Consider the following 13939-nt stretch of genomic DNA (forward strand, 5'->3'; position numbering starts at 1 on the left):
CCCCCCCCCCGCCGCCCCAGTATTTGCATATTTGTGGGCTGCATGTAAAAGGAAGGCCTCTACCTTCACAGAATGGTGAATTAAATACACAGCATAGGTAAGGGCAGAGGAATCAATGGAAAGAATAAAATTTTGCAGGTTTTTCCTTCCTGGAAAGCTTTTTGTCTTTGTTTTTGTAATAGCCAAATATGAAGCCTTAGGTGGGAGGCCAGAGCAGGGAGTGGAGTATATGGGAGGAGCGGGGTGGCAGCTCCATCTGCACACAGGCATCCAAAGAGCTGAGAGCTTGGCCTGTCCAGAAGGCCCCAGAGAGGAAGGACCACCTGCTCCTGCATTTCTTCTGTGCAATTAAAAGCCACTTGCTTGACGTACCTCTGCTTCCTGCTCTGCGAGTGCCTAGTGCCTCCTGCCTCACCATCATGTGGCTTGCCATACCTTACTGCAATGTTCCTCCTCTCCCTGTCCCTGAGTCCGCCCCCTCACAAGTGTGCACCTTGGTGCCTGGCATATAGCAGGTAGCCAATAAATGTTTCTTGAATGTACTCTTAGGAAAGAAGAAAGCTCTCAAACTTCAGAATAAGTTTTCTGCTCTTGGGGCTGCTATTTCAAGGAAACATGAGTTCTAAGATCAAAGAATAACCTTTTCTCTGAGAGTCTAATTATGTCATTGGCACTTTACTGCCTGGACGACATTTGATTTAAGCTACTTAATTTTTTCACCCTTTTCTTGCTGGGAATTCTTTCCCACACAGGTCATAGAGGAAGGCCTGATGTAACCGTGAAAACTGAGACCTTGTAGTCACTCACTCACGGACATATTGATGTGCTAACATTTGTGCCATGTACAGGGGAAAGAGACTCAGGGCTCTTTCCCCTCTGGAGACTGTCCTAAGCACAACTGTGGTCCACAGCTCTGAGATGAGAGAGCAAGTCCTACCCATGCCTACAACTAACTGAAGTGACATATCTTTTGTTCAAGTACAAGTGTTTAAAGGTGTTATTGAGGAACAGAGAAGGGCTCCAATCTGCCTAGGAGGAGGGGAGGCTGTGCCAAGCAGGTGAGACTTCTTATCCTGGGTTCTGAAGCATGGATAGGAGTTCACCAGGTGGAGGAGAGTGGAGTAGGGCCAGAGCACAAGAGCCCTTGTACAGATGGAGCCCTGTGTGTGAAGGCAGTAGGGAGGAAGCAGTGTATCTTTATGGATTTGTTGCTGTGCATATTCTAAATGCAAGGAATGAGGCTGAAAAGTTGGGCTGGGGTCAGATCCCAATTGACCTTTGTTGCTTCCTGTGGAGTAGATTTATTTGGTAGGCAATGAGGAATCACTGGAAAATGCTGAGTAAAGGGCACTAATACGATTGATGTGCTTTTGAGGTGAGAAGGACCGTTCTGTTGCCACGTGGAAAACACATTGTGGGGACTGCAAAATGGGGAGCACCGGGGGGACTGGTGTTTGATCCTCTTGCTATGGAGCTATCAGCAGTAGAACTGGAAAGAGAGATAGTGGAGGCCTTAGCTAGTGAGATGCAATGCAAGGAGGGAGGACTGGACAGGTGTTGAAGGATGTAATGGTGACATGTGAGGATCAGCCTACTGGGGATGAGGGAGAAGAAATATTTCTCCAGATGGCCAGCTTTCTGGCTCAGAGCCCTGCTGTCAATCACCACGAAGGGGCTGCACTGGACCCTCCTGTATCAAAAACTTTAAAAAATGGCCTGGGGTACAGAAGAGTACCCTTGCAGCCACTCTTGGGTAGTATTGTGTTCTTCGTCTAAAGAGGAGGAAAGTAACCTAGTATTCAAAGGTGTTGAGTGACTTAGCCAAGGCCACATAGCTCATCTGTGGAAGGACCGGGGTTCAGATTGAGGTCTCCCCAGCTCGAAGCCCATGCTGTGATGAGGTGCTGCCCTCATGGGAAGGAAGCTCCAAAGGCAGCAGAGAGGAGCAGAGGACAGGTATTCCCCGCAAATTGTGTGTATTGCGGGAAGGCATCTGCAGGGAATCAGGGATGTCAGGAAGGCTGCCATGGCCCCCTCAGGGCGCTGGGGAAGTTAGAGGAACACTTGGAGTTGGTCTGAGTGGCTTGCAGGTGTCCCTGGGGGAGGCTGCTTACGAGCAGGGTATATGTGGAACCGGTCAGTGTCATCTCCAGCCTATTTAGCTGTGGGGTTCCCAGCCAGCACCAGGGCTGCTCTCTTCATTTCCCCTCCAGATGCTGCTGTCTCAGGCTGCCAGATTCTCATAGTGGGCGAGATAAAGAAATGCATTTAATTTCTAGGGAAATGAGGCCTGTGAAAACAAAACTGCTCCCTCAACTAAGCGTAACATTTGTTTTTCCTGCATATCTTAGCCGTCACAAGTACGAAACCATCACAGTTGACTCATCTATTGGTATATTTTGTTTTAAGTCTAATGAGCAACTCTTCCATCCCTGATGAAACATTTGGTAAGTTAAAGGATCAAAAGGTTGAGAGGTGTTGAAGGCCTGTAGTAGATTTACCTTTTGGAAGGCACCAGTAGATCCTGTCCGTGGACACTGAAGGGCTGAATGTATTGCAGGTTTCTGTGTGTATGACACACGTGTGTGTTGGAAGGTGTGCCAGGTACAGGTGGATAAGAGTGGCTTCCCATGCCCCCCACACCGCTCACAGTGGGGACACATATTGTCTGCATTCTTCTCTTCCACCCAGAGTACAGTGGATTGATCTCTGGCGTCTATGGTACTATCGTGTTAAACCTGAAGTGTCTGGCTCTTTTCTTTTTTTTAAGATCTTATTTATTTGAGAGGGAGAGAAGGAGAAAGAGAGAGAGAGCACAAGTACAGAGGAGGGACAGAGGGAGAGGGAGAAGCCGACTCCCCACTGAACAGGGAGCCCGGTGAGGGGCTCGATCCTAGGACCCTGAGATCATGACCTGAGCTGCTCAGGGGCTCAGATGCTTCACTGACTGAGCCACCCAAGTGCCTCTGGCTCTTTCCATTTCAAGCCATTTTTTCTCTTTCTTCAAGGGACTGTCTTTAATTTGTACTGAGTTTCATTCATCCCCCAGTTGATCTCTTATGCCATGCTTAGGTGTCTTATACCTTTTAACCATTGATTAAATAAACACTAGGAAGTACCGTTCTTATCATTATCTTTACTATGAATTCAAAAGAGGCAACACGTTTAATGTTTCATCTTATAAATCCTAAACTGAATTTCAGAAAAGGATTAAGTAAAAAATAGATTAAGTAAAAAATATTCTCGGAAAAGAGGAAGTAAATGTGTGCAGTTAGTTTGCCCCGTCGCGGCCCGGACCCTTCCCGTGTCAGAGTGGTCGCGCGTGACCCCGGTGCCCGCGTGTCTGCTGGCGGGGCCGCCTCCGCGCTCCCTGGGCTGTGGGCCCTCCCGGGGCCTGCACCGGCCCCAATGACCCGGTATCCGCTGTCCTCCCCCAGGAACCCTGGAGCACGCAGCACATCCCGGCGCTGTTTTCCGCCTTCTGCGGCCTCTTGGTTGCGCTTTCCTACCACCTGAGCCGGCAGAGCAGCGACCCCTCCGTGCTCCTGTGAGTGAGCAGCAGGGGGGGGGGGAGGGGGGAGGGGGGAGGGGGAGGGGAGGGGGGAGGGGAGGGGAGGGGAGGGGGGAGGGGAGCGGGAGGGTCGCAGCACAGTGCTCCCGCGCTGGGACCCTGGCTGCTCACCGCGGACCCGGGGCGGGACGGGTCGGGGGCGGGAGAAACCAATGAAAATCTAGGCTCAGCTCTCAGCAAGTTTTGGAGCAAAATGCACAATGTGGGGAACAGATGACTGCTAGCTCCCAAGGGCTGCTTTTGACTCTCCCTTGGGTGAACGTAGGCAAACTCCCACCTCAGCAAGGGTCCTTTGTGGGTCCATTAGAGCAGCTCCATTGGGCCGTTCCCCTGAGGACAGGAGACCATGGGCATCTCTGAAAGGTTTGCGTTTTGTTCTGCTGCTTTTTGTTCCCAACACAGCTGTGCTGCCTGGGTTCAAAGTGAAATACGCGCCCATATTTAAAACGTATTTAATGACTTTCAGCCACTTGAAATATATTTTTCTATCTCCTCTTTAATCTTTTTTTTTTTTAAGATTTTATTTATTCATGAGAGACACACAGAGAGAGGCAGAGACAGAGACATAGGCAGAGGAAGAAGCAGGCTCCATGCAGGGAGCCTGATGTGGGACTGGATCCTGGCACCCGGGGATCACGCCATGAGCCAGAGGCAGACGCTCAACTGCTGAGCCACCCAGGCATTCCTTACCTTTAATCTTATCTTTGAGATCATTGATAAATATGCACTTTGGAAGTGGAAGCGCTTTGTGGGACGCCAAAGTTTCCAACATCAACCAATTGATTGTAATCAGATAATCCGTCATCTCATGTAATTTTTCCGAACTTACCAGAAGATTTTGACTTAAGATAGCTATACCTCTTTGGAAGCCGGAGAAACCATCATTTTAGGCTGCCCACATGTAGCAAAATGGAAGGCACAAGAAGTGAGCAAAGGCTAAACATGATTTGCACAGGGTTTCATGTCAAATATTTTGCTGAAGTGTTGAGTTTTGCTGCCATTTTTTTTTTGTGTGAGGATGAAGCCCTGGTGGGCTGATCAAAATAGAGTCTTGGAGAGCTCAGCCATGGCTGTCTGGGTGCCAGTACCTCTTGAGGTACTTGACTCCTTGAACTAGGAGACTGTACCTTTCCAGGTACTTGAATCCTTGAACTAAGAGGGAATCTGAAAACCAAAGCAGTGTATTTGTGATGACTTGAATATGTACCTCTTTTCCTTTATTATGAATTAATTAGAGAGGCCTTGCTTTTGTCATTTGAGAGTGTGAGGTGTCAGGTGAGGCAGTTTACCTTAAGCATTGTAATATGTGCATTTTTAAAAAAGATATATTTATTTATTTGAGAGACACAGTGAGTGAGAAAGAGAGAGGAGGAGCAGACTCCTCACTGAGCAGGGAGCCCAATGTGGGATTCCATCCTAAGACCCCAGGATCATGACCTGAGCTGAAGGCAGGCATTTAACCAACTGAAACACCCAGGCACCCCAGTATGCACATATTTTAAAAAGTAAAACCTGTGTGTTTATTTCTTTTCAGATCCTTTATTCATTGTAGATTGCTTCCTAAATTTTTACAACAAAACCTGGAAGAGCTGGCCGCAGACCCTCTCCCCAAGAAGATGAAAGATTCAGTGGTGAGATATTTGTATGATATAATGTACGGAAGGGTTTTTGCTTAACATGGTGTGGAACTTGCTGGCAAAGCTCAGGTCCTCAGTGGGGCTCTGGCTAGCTGGGAATGAGGGTCACCAGTGCAGAAACAGGTGCCTTGTCTTGGTCTACAGCTGACACGTGGACTGTTGAGCTGTCTGGTGGGTGTGTGAACCCACTAGAGCCTTTTGAAGGCAGATTGCTGTACATGTCACAGGCAGTCTTGTGGTCCTCAGCTGACAACAGTTGCTTGGATCTTCAAATGAAACAAGTTCAGTCAATTCCGCCCCCTGCTGGCACCATGCAGCAGGCCAGCTGTACACAAGTAAAAGCTTCTGCAATAAACCTTGGGCCAGGCTAGTCCCGGAAGCGCTCCAGGCAGCCCTCTCCACCCCTTATGGCCTCACCCTCGTGCTGAGCTCAGCTTACTCTGCCCACATTCAAGGCTGACATTTGCACAGCCTTTGTTAAGAGCCCTTGGCAGTGATGTTGGAGAAGGGAGCAACTATGTTCGTTGGAGCACATGAAGGGAAAAGAAAAGAGTAAAAGAAAGAGGAAAGAACAGAATACAAAAACTGTTAGAGAAGGAGACCCTTTCTTAGTTCAGCAGGAAAATGGTGTGGTGTGGTTCCAAACATTCTTGGAGCAGGTGTAGCCTCTTTGGTATCAACTGCCAAACATTACGACTTTCAAAAGCCATGTTCCTTGATTATATAATCTCCCATTCCTTTGAGTGTTGAGCTTGGAGCGGCCTGCTGTCTCAAAGTCATGCTTTTCCTTGTTTTTTTAGAATGACAAATTGACAGAAAAGCAGTCAATGACTCAGTGATTGCAAGCTCCTCCAGCCAGGAGCCCAGGTCTTGTTTGGCTTGGCCTCCACAGTGCTCACACCTGATGCATAGTCTATTCCATTGAATTTAGGGGAGTTAAACTGCTGTCTGCAATTTCAAGACAATGTGAGAGACTCAGTCAACATGATAACATTTAAAAAAATTCGTCCTCAGCCCCCGGTGCCTTTGAGCGTGGCTGCAGGCAAAGTTGAAACTTCTACGCTTTTTTGCCACCACAAAGGAACCAAAGCACGGTTTCTTTGAATAAGGGCATGGTTTATGAATTTTCAAAGTAGAGGTGTGTTTGCAAGCAGGGCAGGAGGTGAAACGGTGGGGCTGAGGTATGGTCGGCTAAAACGGGAGGAAAACATTTGACACTGAAACATGGCATTAACAACCTGATCTCTAAAGTTGATGCCAAGGAGACTCACGAGGTCAAGCTGACATTCCCAGGTCAGTTTCTCTAAGAGCCAGGGAATGGCCTGATGTTAACCTAAAAGTTTTCCCATGGACATCTGAGAAAGACCGTTCTTCCCAAATGTTCCTAGATTTCATGAACGATGAAGATGCTTTCTGATTTATTGCATTGAAAATAACATGCGAATAATGATGAAACCCGGCAAGAAATTTGCTTGGCAGATGTTGCTAGCATTTCATTAGGATAATTCATGCAGTGCGCTAGGTGTTGCCTTAGTAAGTTTTCATACACTTGGAAATGCTCTGTATAATGCAGAGCACATAAGCTTATAGGTGACATAATGTGATATGTGTGTTCTTTGCTCTGAAAAGTCTTCTGGTTTAAAGATGATAATATTTTAACAGGACTACCAGATTCAGTTTTTATAGTTTGGTATATAAAACCTTTTGTGACCTAGTACAAGATTTCCCTTCTTGTCTCGGATTTTGTCTCTCTTGCTTTCTCTCTCTCCTTAAATTTCACTTCGTATGAGTAGTCCCTAAGGAGCCTGCTTAGATCAGGTTTCCAACCCCTCTTCCTATTCCAATTCATTTGGCCTGTGATGGGGAATCTGCACGTTTATAAGGCTGTCTCTAGAGACTGAGCTTCCAGGGACCTTGATCTAGAAAAAGAAATACCTAGAACTCCATCAGGGGGCTGATACATTCCCATATACCCAATGTGAACTATGCACTCAGTTCATTAACAAAATGCAACAGATTCCTCCTATCCACCGGCCTCAGGAGCCTGGTCATTCTGTTTCTATTCTCACTCATCCTCATCAATCTCAATCCTCTTCACCCATTTCACATATTCACCCATTGGATATGTTACTTCCACTGTATCTATTTTTCTCAATTCCTAGAAGCAAAAAATAAACAACAAAACAACCTTCTTCATTTTTATCTGTACAATTCAAACAGCTTCTTTTTAACCATTGGTTGTTATCATCTAGGTTTTTCAGGGGCCATGCTATATAGAGTTGCTGGATATATAGTGTGGGACCAGGGCTTCTTTTTTTTTTTAAGTTTGGAGCATGAAGCGCTACATAAAATGTCACAATGGATTTAAAACGTTCAATGTGCTAAGTGCCAATATATTTATTAAACATGCATGGAATCACCATTAAAATAGGAAGCCAAGATATTCATATTATTGAATATTGTTTTGGAAGTGCTGGATAGTGTTGTCTTAAAAGAAAAAAAAAGTAGATTACATTATTTTATACATCTAGAATGCACAGAAAAGTTCATTAAAATCAACTGATCAATATGAGAATGCATAAATACCCCTAGAAAATTTAGAAAAGCAAGAGCATTCTAACACATCAGAAGTAAACTTAGACAATATAATGAAAATGTGATCCTACTCATAATAGCAACAAAATATATGAATTGATAATGGGAATGATTTTACAAGTACTGTCAGAAATCAAGGAAACCACAGCAGTCTATTAAAATGTAAATGAAGTTCTGAATAAGTTGTGATAAATAGACATAACCTGATTTTGGATAGGAAGGTTGAGATTTATTAAATGCCAATTCTTTCAAATAAATTTATAGGATTAATATTGTTCAAAACAGTTCTGGAGGAATTATATCCACAACTTGGGGAAATGATTCTAAGGTTCATTTAGAATAGTGATTAATAATAGCTTTAAAAAATCTGAAAAAGAAGACTAAGAAAGAGGAACTTAGTACTTTGGGATTTAAGTATATAATAAAGATTGAGTAATTGGAAAAAAAAAAAGATGCAACTCATCCAAGACTAGAGAATGGGATTAGTGAATCAATAAAACACAAAATGGAGGCAAATTATTTATACAAATGTATTATGTGAAAATTAAATGTCATAATCAAGAATGGATTAATCAGCATATGGTGTGGAGGTCATTGTTTAGTAGTGGGAGAGGAAAAAGAATTCTACATGCTGATTCCTCACCAGACAGCAATATAAGTTAGAAAGACACAGATCAAATGAGAATTTTCCATCTCTGATACTATGCCAAGCTGAATTATTATAGCCAAACTCTCTTCTGATTAAAACTGAGAATTCTGAATAAAGTAAAAAAAAAAAAAGTCCCTCTTCAGTGTGGCACAAAACTGACAAAAGGATAAAGAATTATTAAGTTATAATTTGAGTGAATCAGAGAATGGTGAGGAAGCAGAGCAGGAAGCTTCTTTTGCCTCAAGGACATCTGCTCACCCGGGGGATCCTGATCCTCACTTTTCAGCCTTCAAACTCTGGGGAAGAGAAATTACAGCCCAAAGCTGCCAGAGTGGGTATGCAAAGGGAGACCATTTGCTTGTCAGGCTGGGACACTGAAGCACCCACCCTCAGTGGGAGGATGAACCACAAGAAACCACTTCCAACCTCCTTGGCACCACGGGAGTGCTAGCAGATGCACCTGTGTTGGACAACAACAACAATTGAGTCCTTGAGATGTTTAGTCTGCAGTGGGCTTTCTTCCAAGTCCTAAAACCTGCATGGCACAAAACCCCTAAATTTAGGAATCGAGTTTGAAGTGGCTCCCAACTGGAAAAACACCTCATGGCCAAACCAAACATGAAGTCTCTCTAGAGGATTCTTTCCTTCTAGGTTTTCAGGTGTTCCCCAAACCAATTTTCTAAGGGAAATGAGCAGCTCTCAATTAAAAAAATAAAATAAAAATAAAACTTGCACAAGGAAACAAGGAACCAGCAGAAACATATCTTCAAGGACATCAAATATTGGAACTATTGGACACAGATTTTGTTTTGTTTTATTATTTAAAAATGTTTTTGAAGATTTTATTTATTTGAGACAGTGTGAGAGAGAGAAAACACGAGACAGAGCATGAGAGAGATTGAGAGCAGAGGGCAGAGGGAGAGGGAGGAGCAGACTCTCCACTGCTCTGAGAGCCCCATGTGGGGCTTGATCCCAGGACCCCAAGATCATGACCTGAGCCAAACGGAGATATTTAACTGACTGAGCCACCCAGGTGTTCCTAGACACAGATTTTAAAACAACTATACTATATATGTGTTTAAAGGAATGAAAGGTAAAATTTATAGACAATAGAAAATATTAAATGATCTTTGTATGTTTGAAAGAACCAAACAGACCTTCCTAAACAAAAAACAAACCAGAAAATAAAGCAGTTTAAGAAAACAAAACAAAACAAAACAAAATACACACATACACACAGGGGGGATTAGACACCTCTGATGAGACAGTGAACTGAAAGACAGAAGAAAGTTTCCAGAATTGCAACACTGACAGACAGAAAATGAAGAAATACAAAATAAAGACAAAGCCATGTGAAAGACAGTAAGAACATCTCACATGTATCTAATCAGAATTTCAGAAAAATGGGAGAGAGACATGAGCATAATCGGTATCTGATGAGATCGCATCTGAGAATTTACCAGAAGTAATGGGAGACACTGATCTAGAGATTCAAGCATACCAGTGAATCACAAGCAGGGTAAAGTGAAGAAAGAATCCACAGTGGACAAACCACCGTGAAACTGCAGACACCAAAGACACAGAGCATGAAACAAAGTGAATGGATTATATTTAAATGAATGACAAACGGAAAGCTCCCTTTATCAAAAGCAATCAAAGAAGCCAGAAGTTTGATGTATTAAATGTTCTGTAAAAAAAAGTAACTGCCGCAGTAGAGTTCTATGCCCAGTGAAAATATCTTCAAAGAAGAAGGGCATCATAAAAATATTTCAGACAAAGAGAAGCTGAGAGACTCTCGCTAAATGTAATTCTGAGGGATATTCTTCAAACAGTCTCAGATGGAAAGTCTAATTCATGCAAAAATGCAAAGAGAAATTTAAACAAACATTAACCCTATGAAAACAGAATAAGAGGCTAACATACAACTTTGGATGGAAGGAGAAATGGGCTCCAAGACTTAAACTTAGTAATGTCCAGGAGACAAATAAAGATACTGATTAACTTAAGACTGTGATAAGTGAAGTATGCATGTTGGAATGTTTAGTGTAATTGCTAAAGGAATAGAAACACGGTGGTGACTTCCTACTCTGTACAAAGGGAAAAATGGAATGATAAAAATGAGTTCTTCATCAGTAGTGAAATATAATAGGATTCCTGTGTGACACTGCTTAAAAGTCAATTCCAGATAGGCTATAAACCTAAATATGACATAACAAAACCTGAAAGTACTAGAATCATAATAAAGGAAGTTATCTATGATAGTTTTAGTACAGGAAATAATTTTTTTTTAAGATTTTATTTATTTATTCATGAGGGACACAGAGAGGGAAAGAGAAAGAGAGAGGCAGAGACACAGGCAGAGGGAGAAGCAGGCTCCATGCAGGGAGCCCGATATGGGACTTGATCCCAGGACTCCAGAATCACACCCTGGGCTGAAGGTGGTGCTAAACCACTGAGCCACCTGGGCTGCCCAGGAAATAATTTTTTAAACAAGAAAAAAAAATTGAAGTTCATTAAAATTATGATCTTTGACTCATCAAATACCCAAAAAGAGACTTTAAAAAATAAGCCACAGAATGGGAAACAATTTTTAAAATATTTAGTAGCTAAAACACTAGTGTTGTGCCAAATATAAAATTACTATAAATCAGTAAGAAAAGATATCTCAATGAAAAATGACCAAAAGACTTGTATGTGCACTTCACAAGGAGGAAATAAAAATAGCCAAAACATGAATATGCATGCGAACTAATTAAAAATCAGGAAACCATTTCATACTTACTAGACTGACAAAAAATTAAAAATTCTCACAATATTAAGTGTAAAGCAAGGGGACTCTTATGTACTGCTGGCAGTAGTGTAAATTCGTATCTGTTTCAGAAACAATTTGGTACTATAAAGTTGAAATATATACTACAATCAGAAATTCTACTCCTAGATATTTACCCTGGAATAAATATTTTTTTTTTAAGATTTTATTTATTTGAGAGAGAGAGAGAGAGGGAGCTTGAGAGAAAGTACATGAGTGGGTGGTGGGCAGATAGAGAAGCAGACCAAGCAGGGAGCCAGACATGGGTCTCGATCCCAGAACCCTGGGACTATGACCCAATCCAGAGGCAGGTGCTTAACTGACTGAGCTACCCAGGCACCCCTCAAATCTTGCACATTTGTATCAGAGTATACATATAAGATTGTTCCTCATAGCATTTATTCATAAGGGCCCTAAGCTGAAGCCATTGGAAGTTGTACCAGCAGTGGAATGTGTAGTATCCAGCAAAGGAAGAGACCTTACCAGAGCCATATGCAATGATATGGGTGAGTCTCAGACACAAAATGTTGAGCAGAGGAAGCAAGACACCAATATGTCTAGTCTAGTGCCATCTCTTGGATAAAAATAGGCAAACCAAACTGCTTATAATTGCATACACAAGGAACAAAATCATTCTGTTTAAAGAGCAAGAAACTTATTTTCACCACAGTCAGGATAATTGATATAGACCCCCCTAAGAGAGGAAAGAAGGGTTTGTGATCAGGGACCACATAAGGGAGTTCTTGGTAATCAATTGGTTAGTTACTGAGATTTCACTTTATAATTATTTTTTAAAATTGTAGATATGTATTTTAAGCACTTTCCTATATGTCTGGCTCACGATTTTTAAAAATGTAAACGAAATCTTCAAAAGTGTGAAATAAAATCAAACATTTATTCAAATTCTAGAAAGGGGATGATTTTCCAGGCTTGGAATCTACAAAATGAAATAATCGCACATACACGCACAGTTAGATGTGAGTACATAAAACTTTTAAACTTCTATATATTTAAAGGCAATAAAATTGATCTGGTGAAATATCGCAAATTTGACAAAAGTTAAATACCTTTTTATACCAACAATTCAAAGGTTAATTTTTAAAACTCCATAGCCAAATGATATGAAATGATACCTATATATATATATATATATATATATTAATTGAAGGACGAACTATTTAGAATTGTTAGAATTATATTTATTGTACTTATGCAGAAAGAAGTGCAAATTAAAGTTAGATGGCTTTTTTTTTTTTTTTTTAAGAGAGAGTGCATGCGCATGCACTGGAGCAGGGGGCTTAGGGCCAGAGGGAAAGGGAGAGAGAGAATCTCAAGCAGGCTCCATGCTCAGCGCGGAGCCCAACACAGAGCTCCATCTCATAATCCTGAGATCATGACCTAAGCTGAAAGGAGATAGATGTTTAATTTACTGAGCCACCTAGGCATCCTAGATGGCATTCTTTTTTGTCCAGTCAACCAGCACAAGATAAATTAATATTAATATTGCCAAGTAGGACAAGATGAGATCTCTTAGATATTGTTTATATATTGTGTAAATTATTACGATCACCTGAGAAAGCATAACTGATCAACTATCAATATGAATTATACAATTCATAACCTATAATATAATAAATTGATTTACCAGAGTTTGTCTAGGGAATGAATTCCAAATATGAAAAAAGATCTAGGTGCATAAAGATCATGACTGCAGCATAATTCATCATGGTTAAAAAATGGAAGACAACCTAATAACCTCAGAGTCAGGGAAGGCTTGTACTAAATATGGCACATTCACTTTCGTTCCTGAAATTATGGTTTCCAGTTTCCACTATAGCACTGTTTGTATGTATCTGTGTGTGTATGTTTACCACATCACAAGATGGAAAATTAGTTCGTCACTATTAGTAAGTCTTACAATAATATACAAATATATGTATATATATTGCTTATGAAAGAAGTACAGTTGAAAAAAGTATAAAATTATATGCATACTATGATTAGACCTTTATAAAATATGTATAGATAATGCCATATACATCGTGATGACAGCTAGAACCATGTCTCAGCATTCACAGGCAAAAATACTGGCCCAGAAAGCATAAAAATGCTAATACTGTTTGTGTCAGGATATAACGATCATGAGTGATCTATATTCCCTTTCTTCTCTGTGTGGTAGAGCACTGCAATATTATGTTATCCTATGATGGAAACATTAATTAATACTAAAATATTGCAGAGACCTTCTAAATTTGCATTTTGCTCAGATATTTTGTACTCTAATTTTTGTAACACCTAATATTGTATGGTTCACTTTTAGGGCTTAGGATATTTATCAAAATGAAGCAAAGATTCTAAACCTCTTGTTTAAATAAAGTAATTCAACAGAATTGGAGTTATTAACCTTCAAGCATGTGAAGGGAGAAGGTAGCACTAATAATTCTTTTGTATAACCAAACTAAAACTAAAACCTCACACTTACTTAGATCTTTTAGAAAGAGGAGTATAATATATATTAAAATCAGCAAAATTATTTAATAAGAAAACCAAAATTAGAAACGTTTTACAGTATTAAAGGCTACTTTCATAGGACACAACAATAGTCTCTGAGGTCCAGGTGTTTTCAAGATTGCTTTTAAACATAACATTTTCATTTTTGTTACACTGTACTGCATTTG

At 41.3% G+C, this 13939-nt stretch overlaps 1 protein-coding gene across 2 annotated transcripts in view; it reads left to right on the forward strand.

Moving 5' to 3' along the window:
- Positions 1-13939, forward strand: part of PCNX2 (pecanex 2) — a 288030-nt gene that overhangs the window by 125818 nt on the left and 148273 nt on the right. For both annotated transcript variants that reach the window (XM_025448568.3, XM_025448569.3), the window contains 2 exons: positions 3438-3547; positions 5106-5202. In XM_025448568.3, the coding sequence (XP_025304353.3) occupies positions 3438-3547; positions 5106-5202 (207 nt within the window). The remainder of the gene's footprint in view (positions 1-3437; positions 3548-5105; positions 5203-13939) is intronic.

This window comes from Canis lupus, chromosome 4 (genome assembly GCF_003254725.2).
Source record: "Canis lupus dingo isolate Sandy chromosome 4, ASM325472v2, whole genome shotgun sequence".
Lineage (NCBI taxonomy): Eukaryota > Metazoa > Chordata > Mammalia > Carnivora > Canidae > Canis > Canis lupus.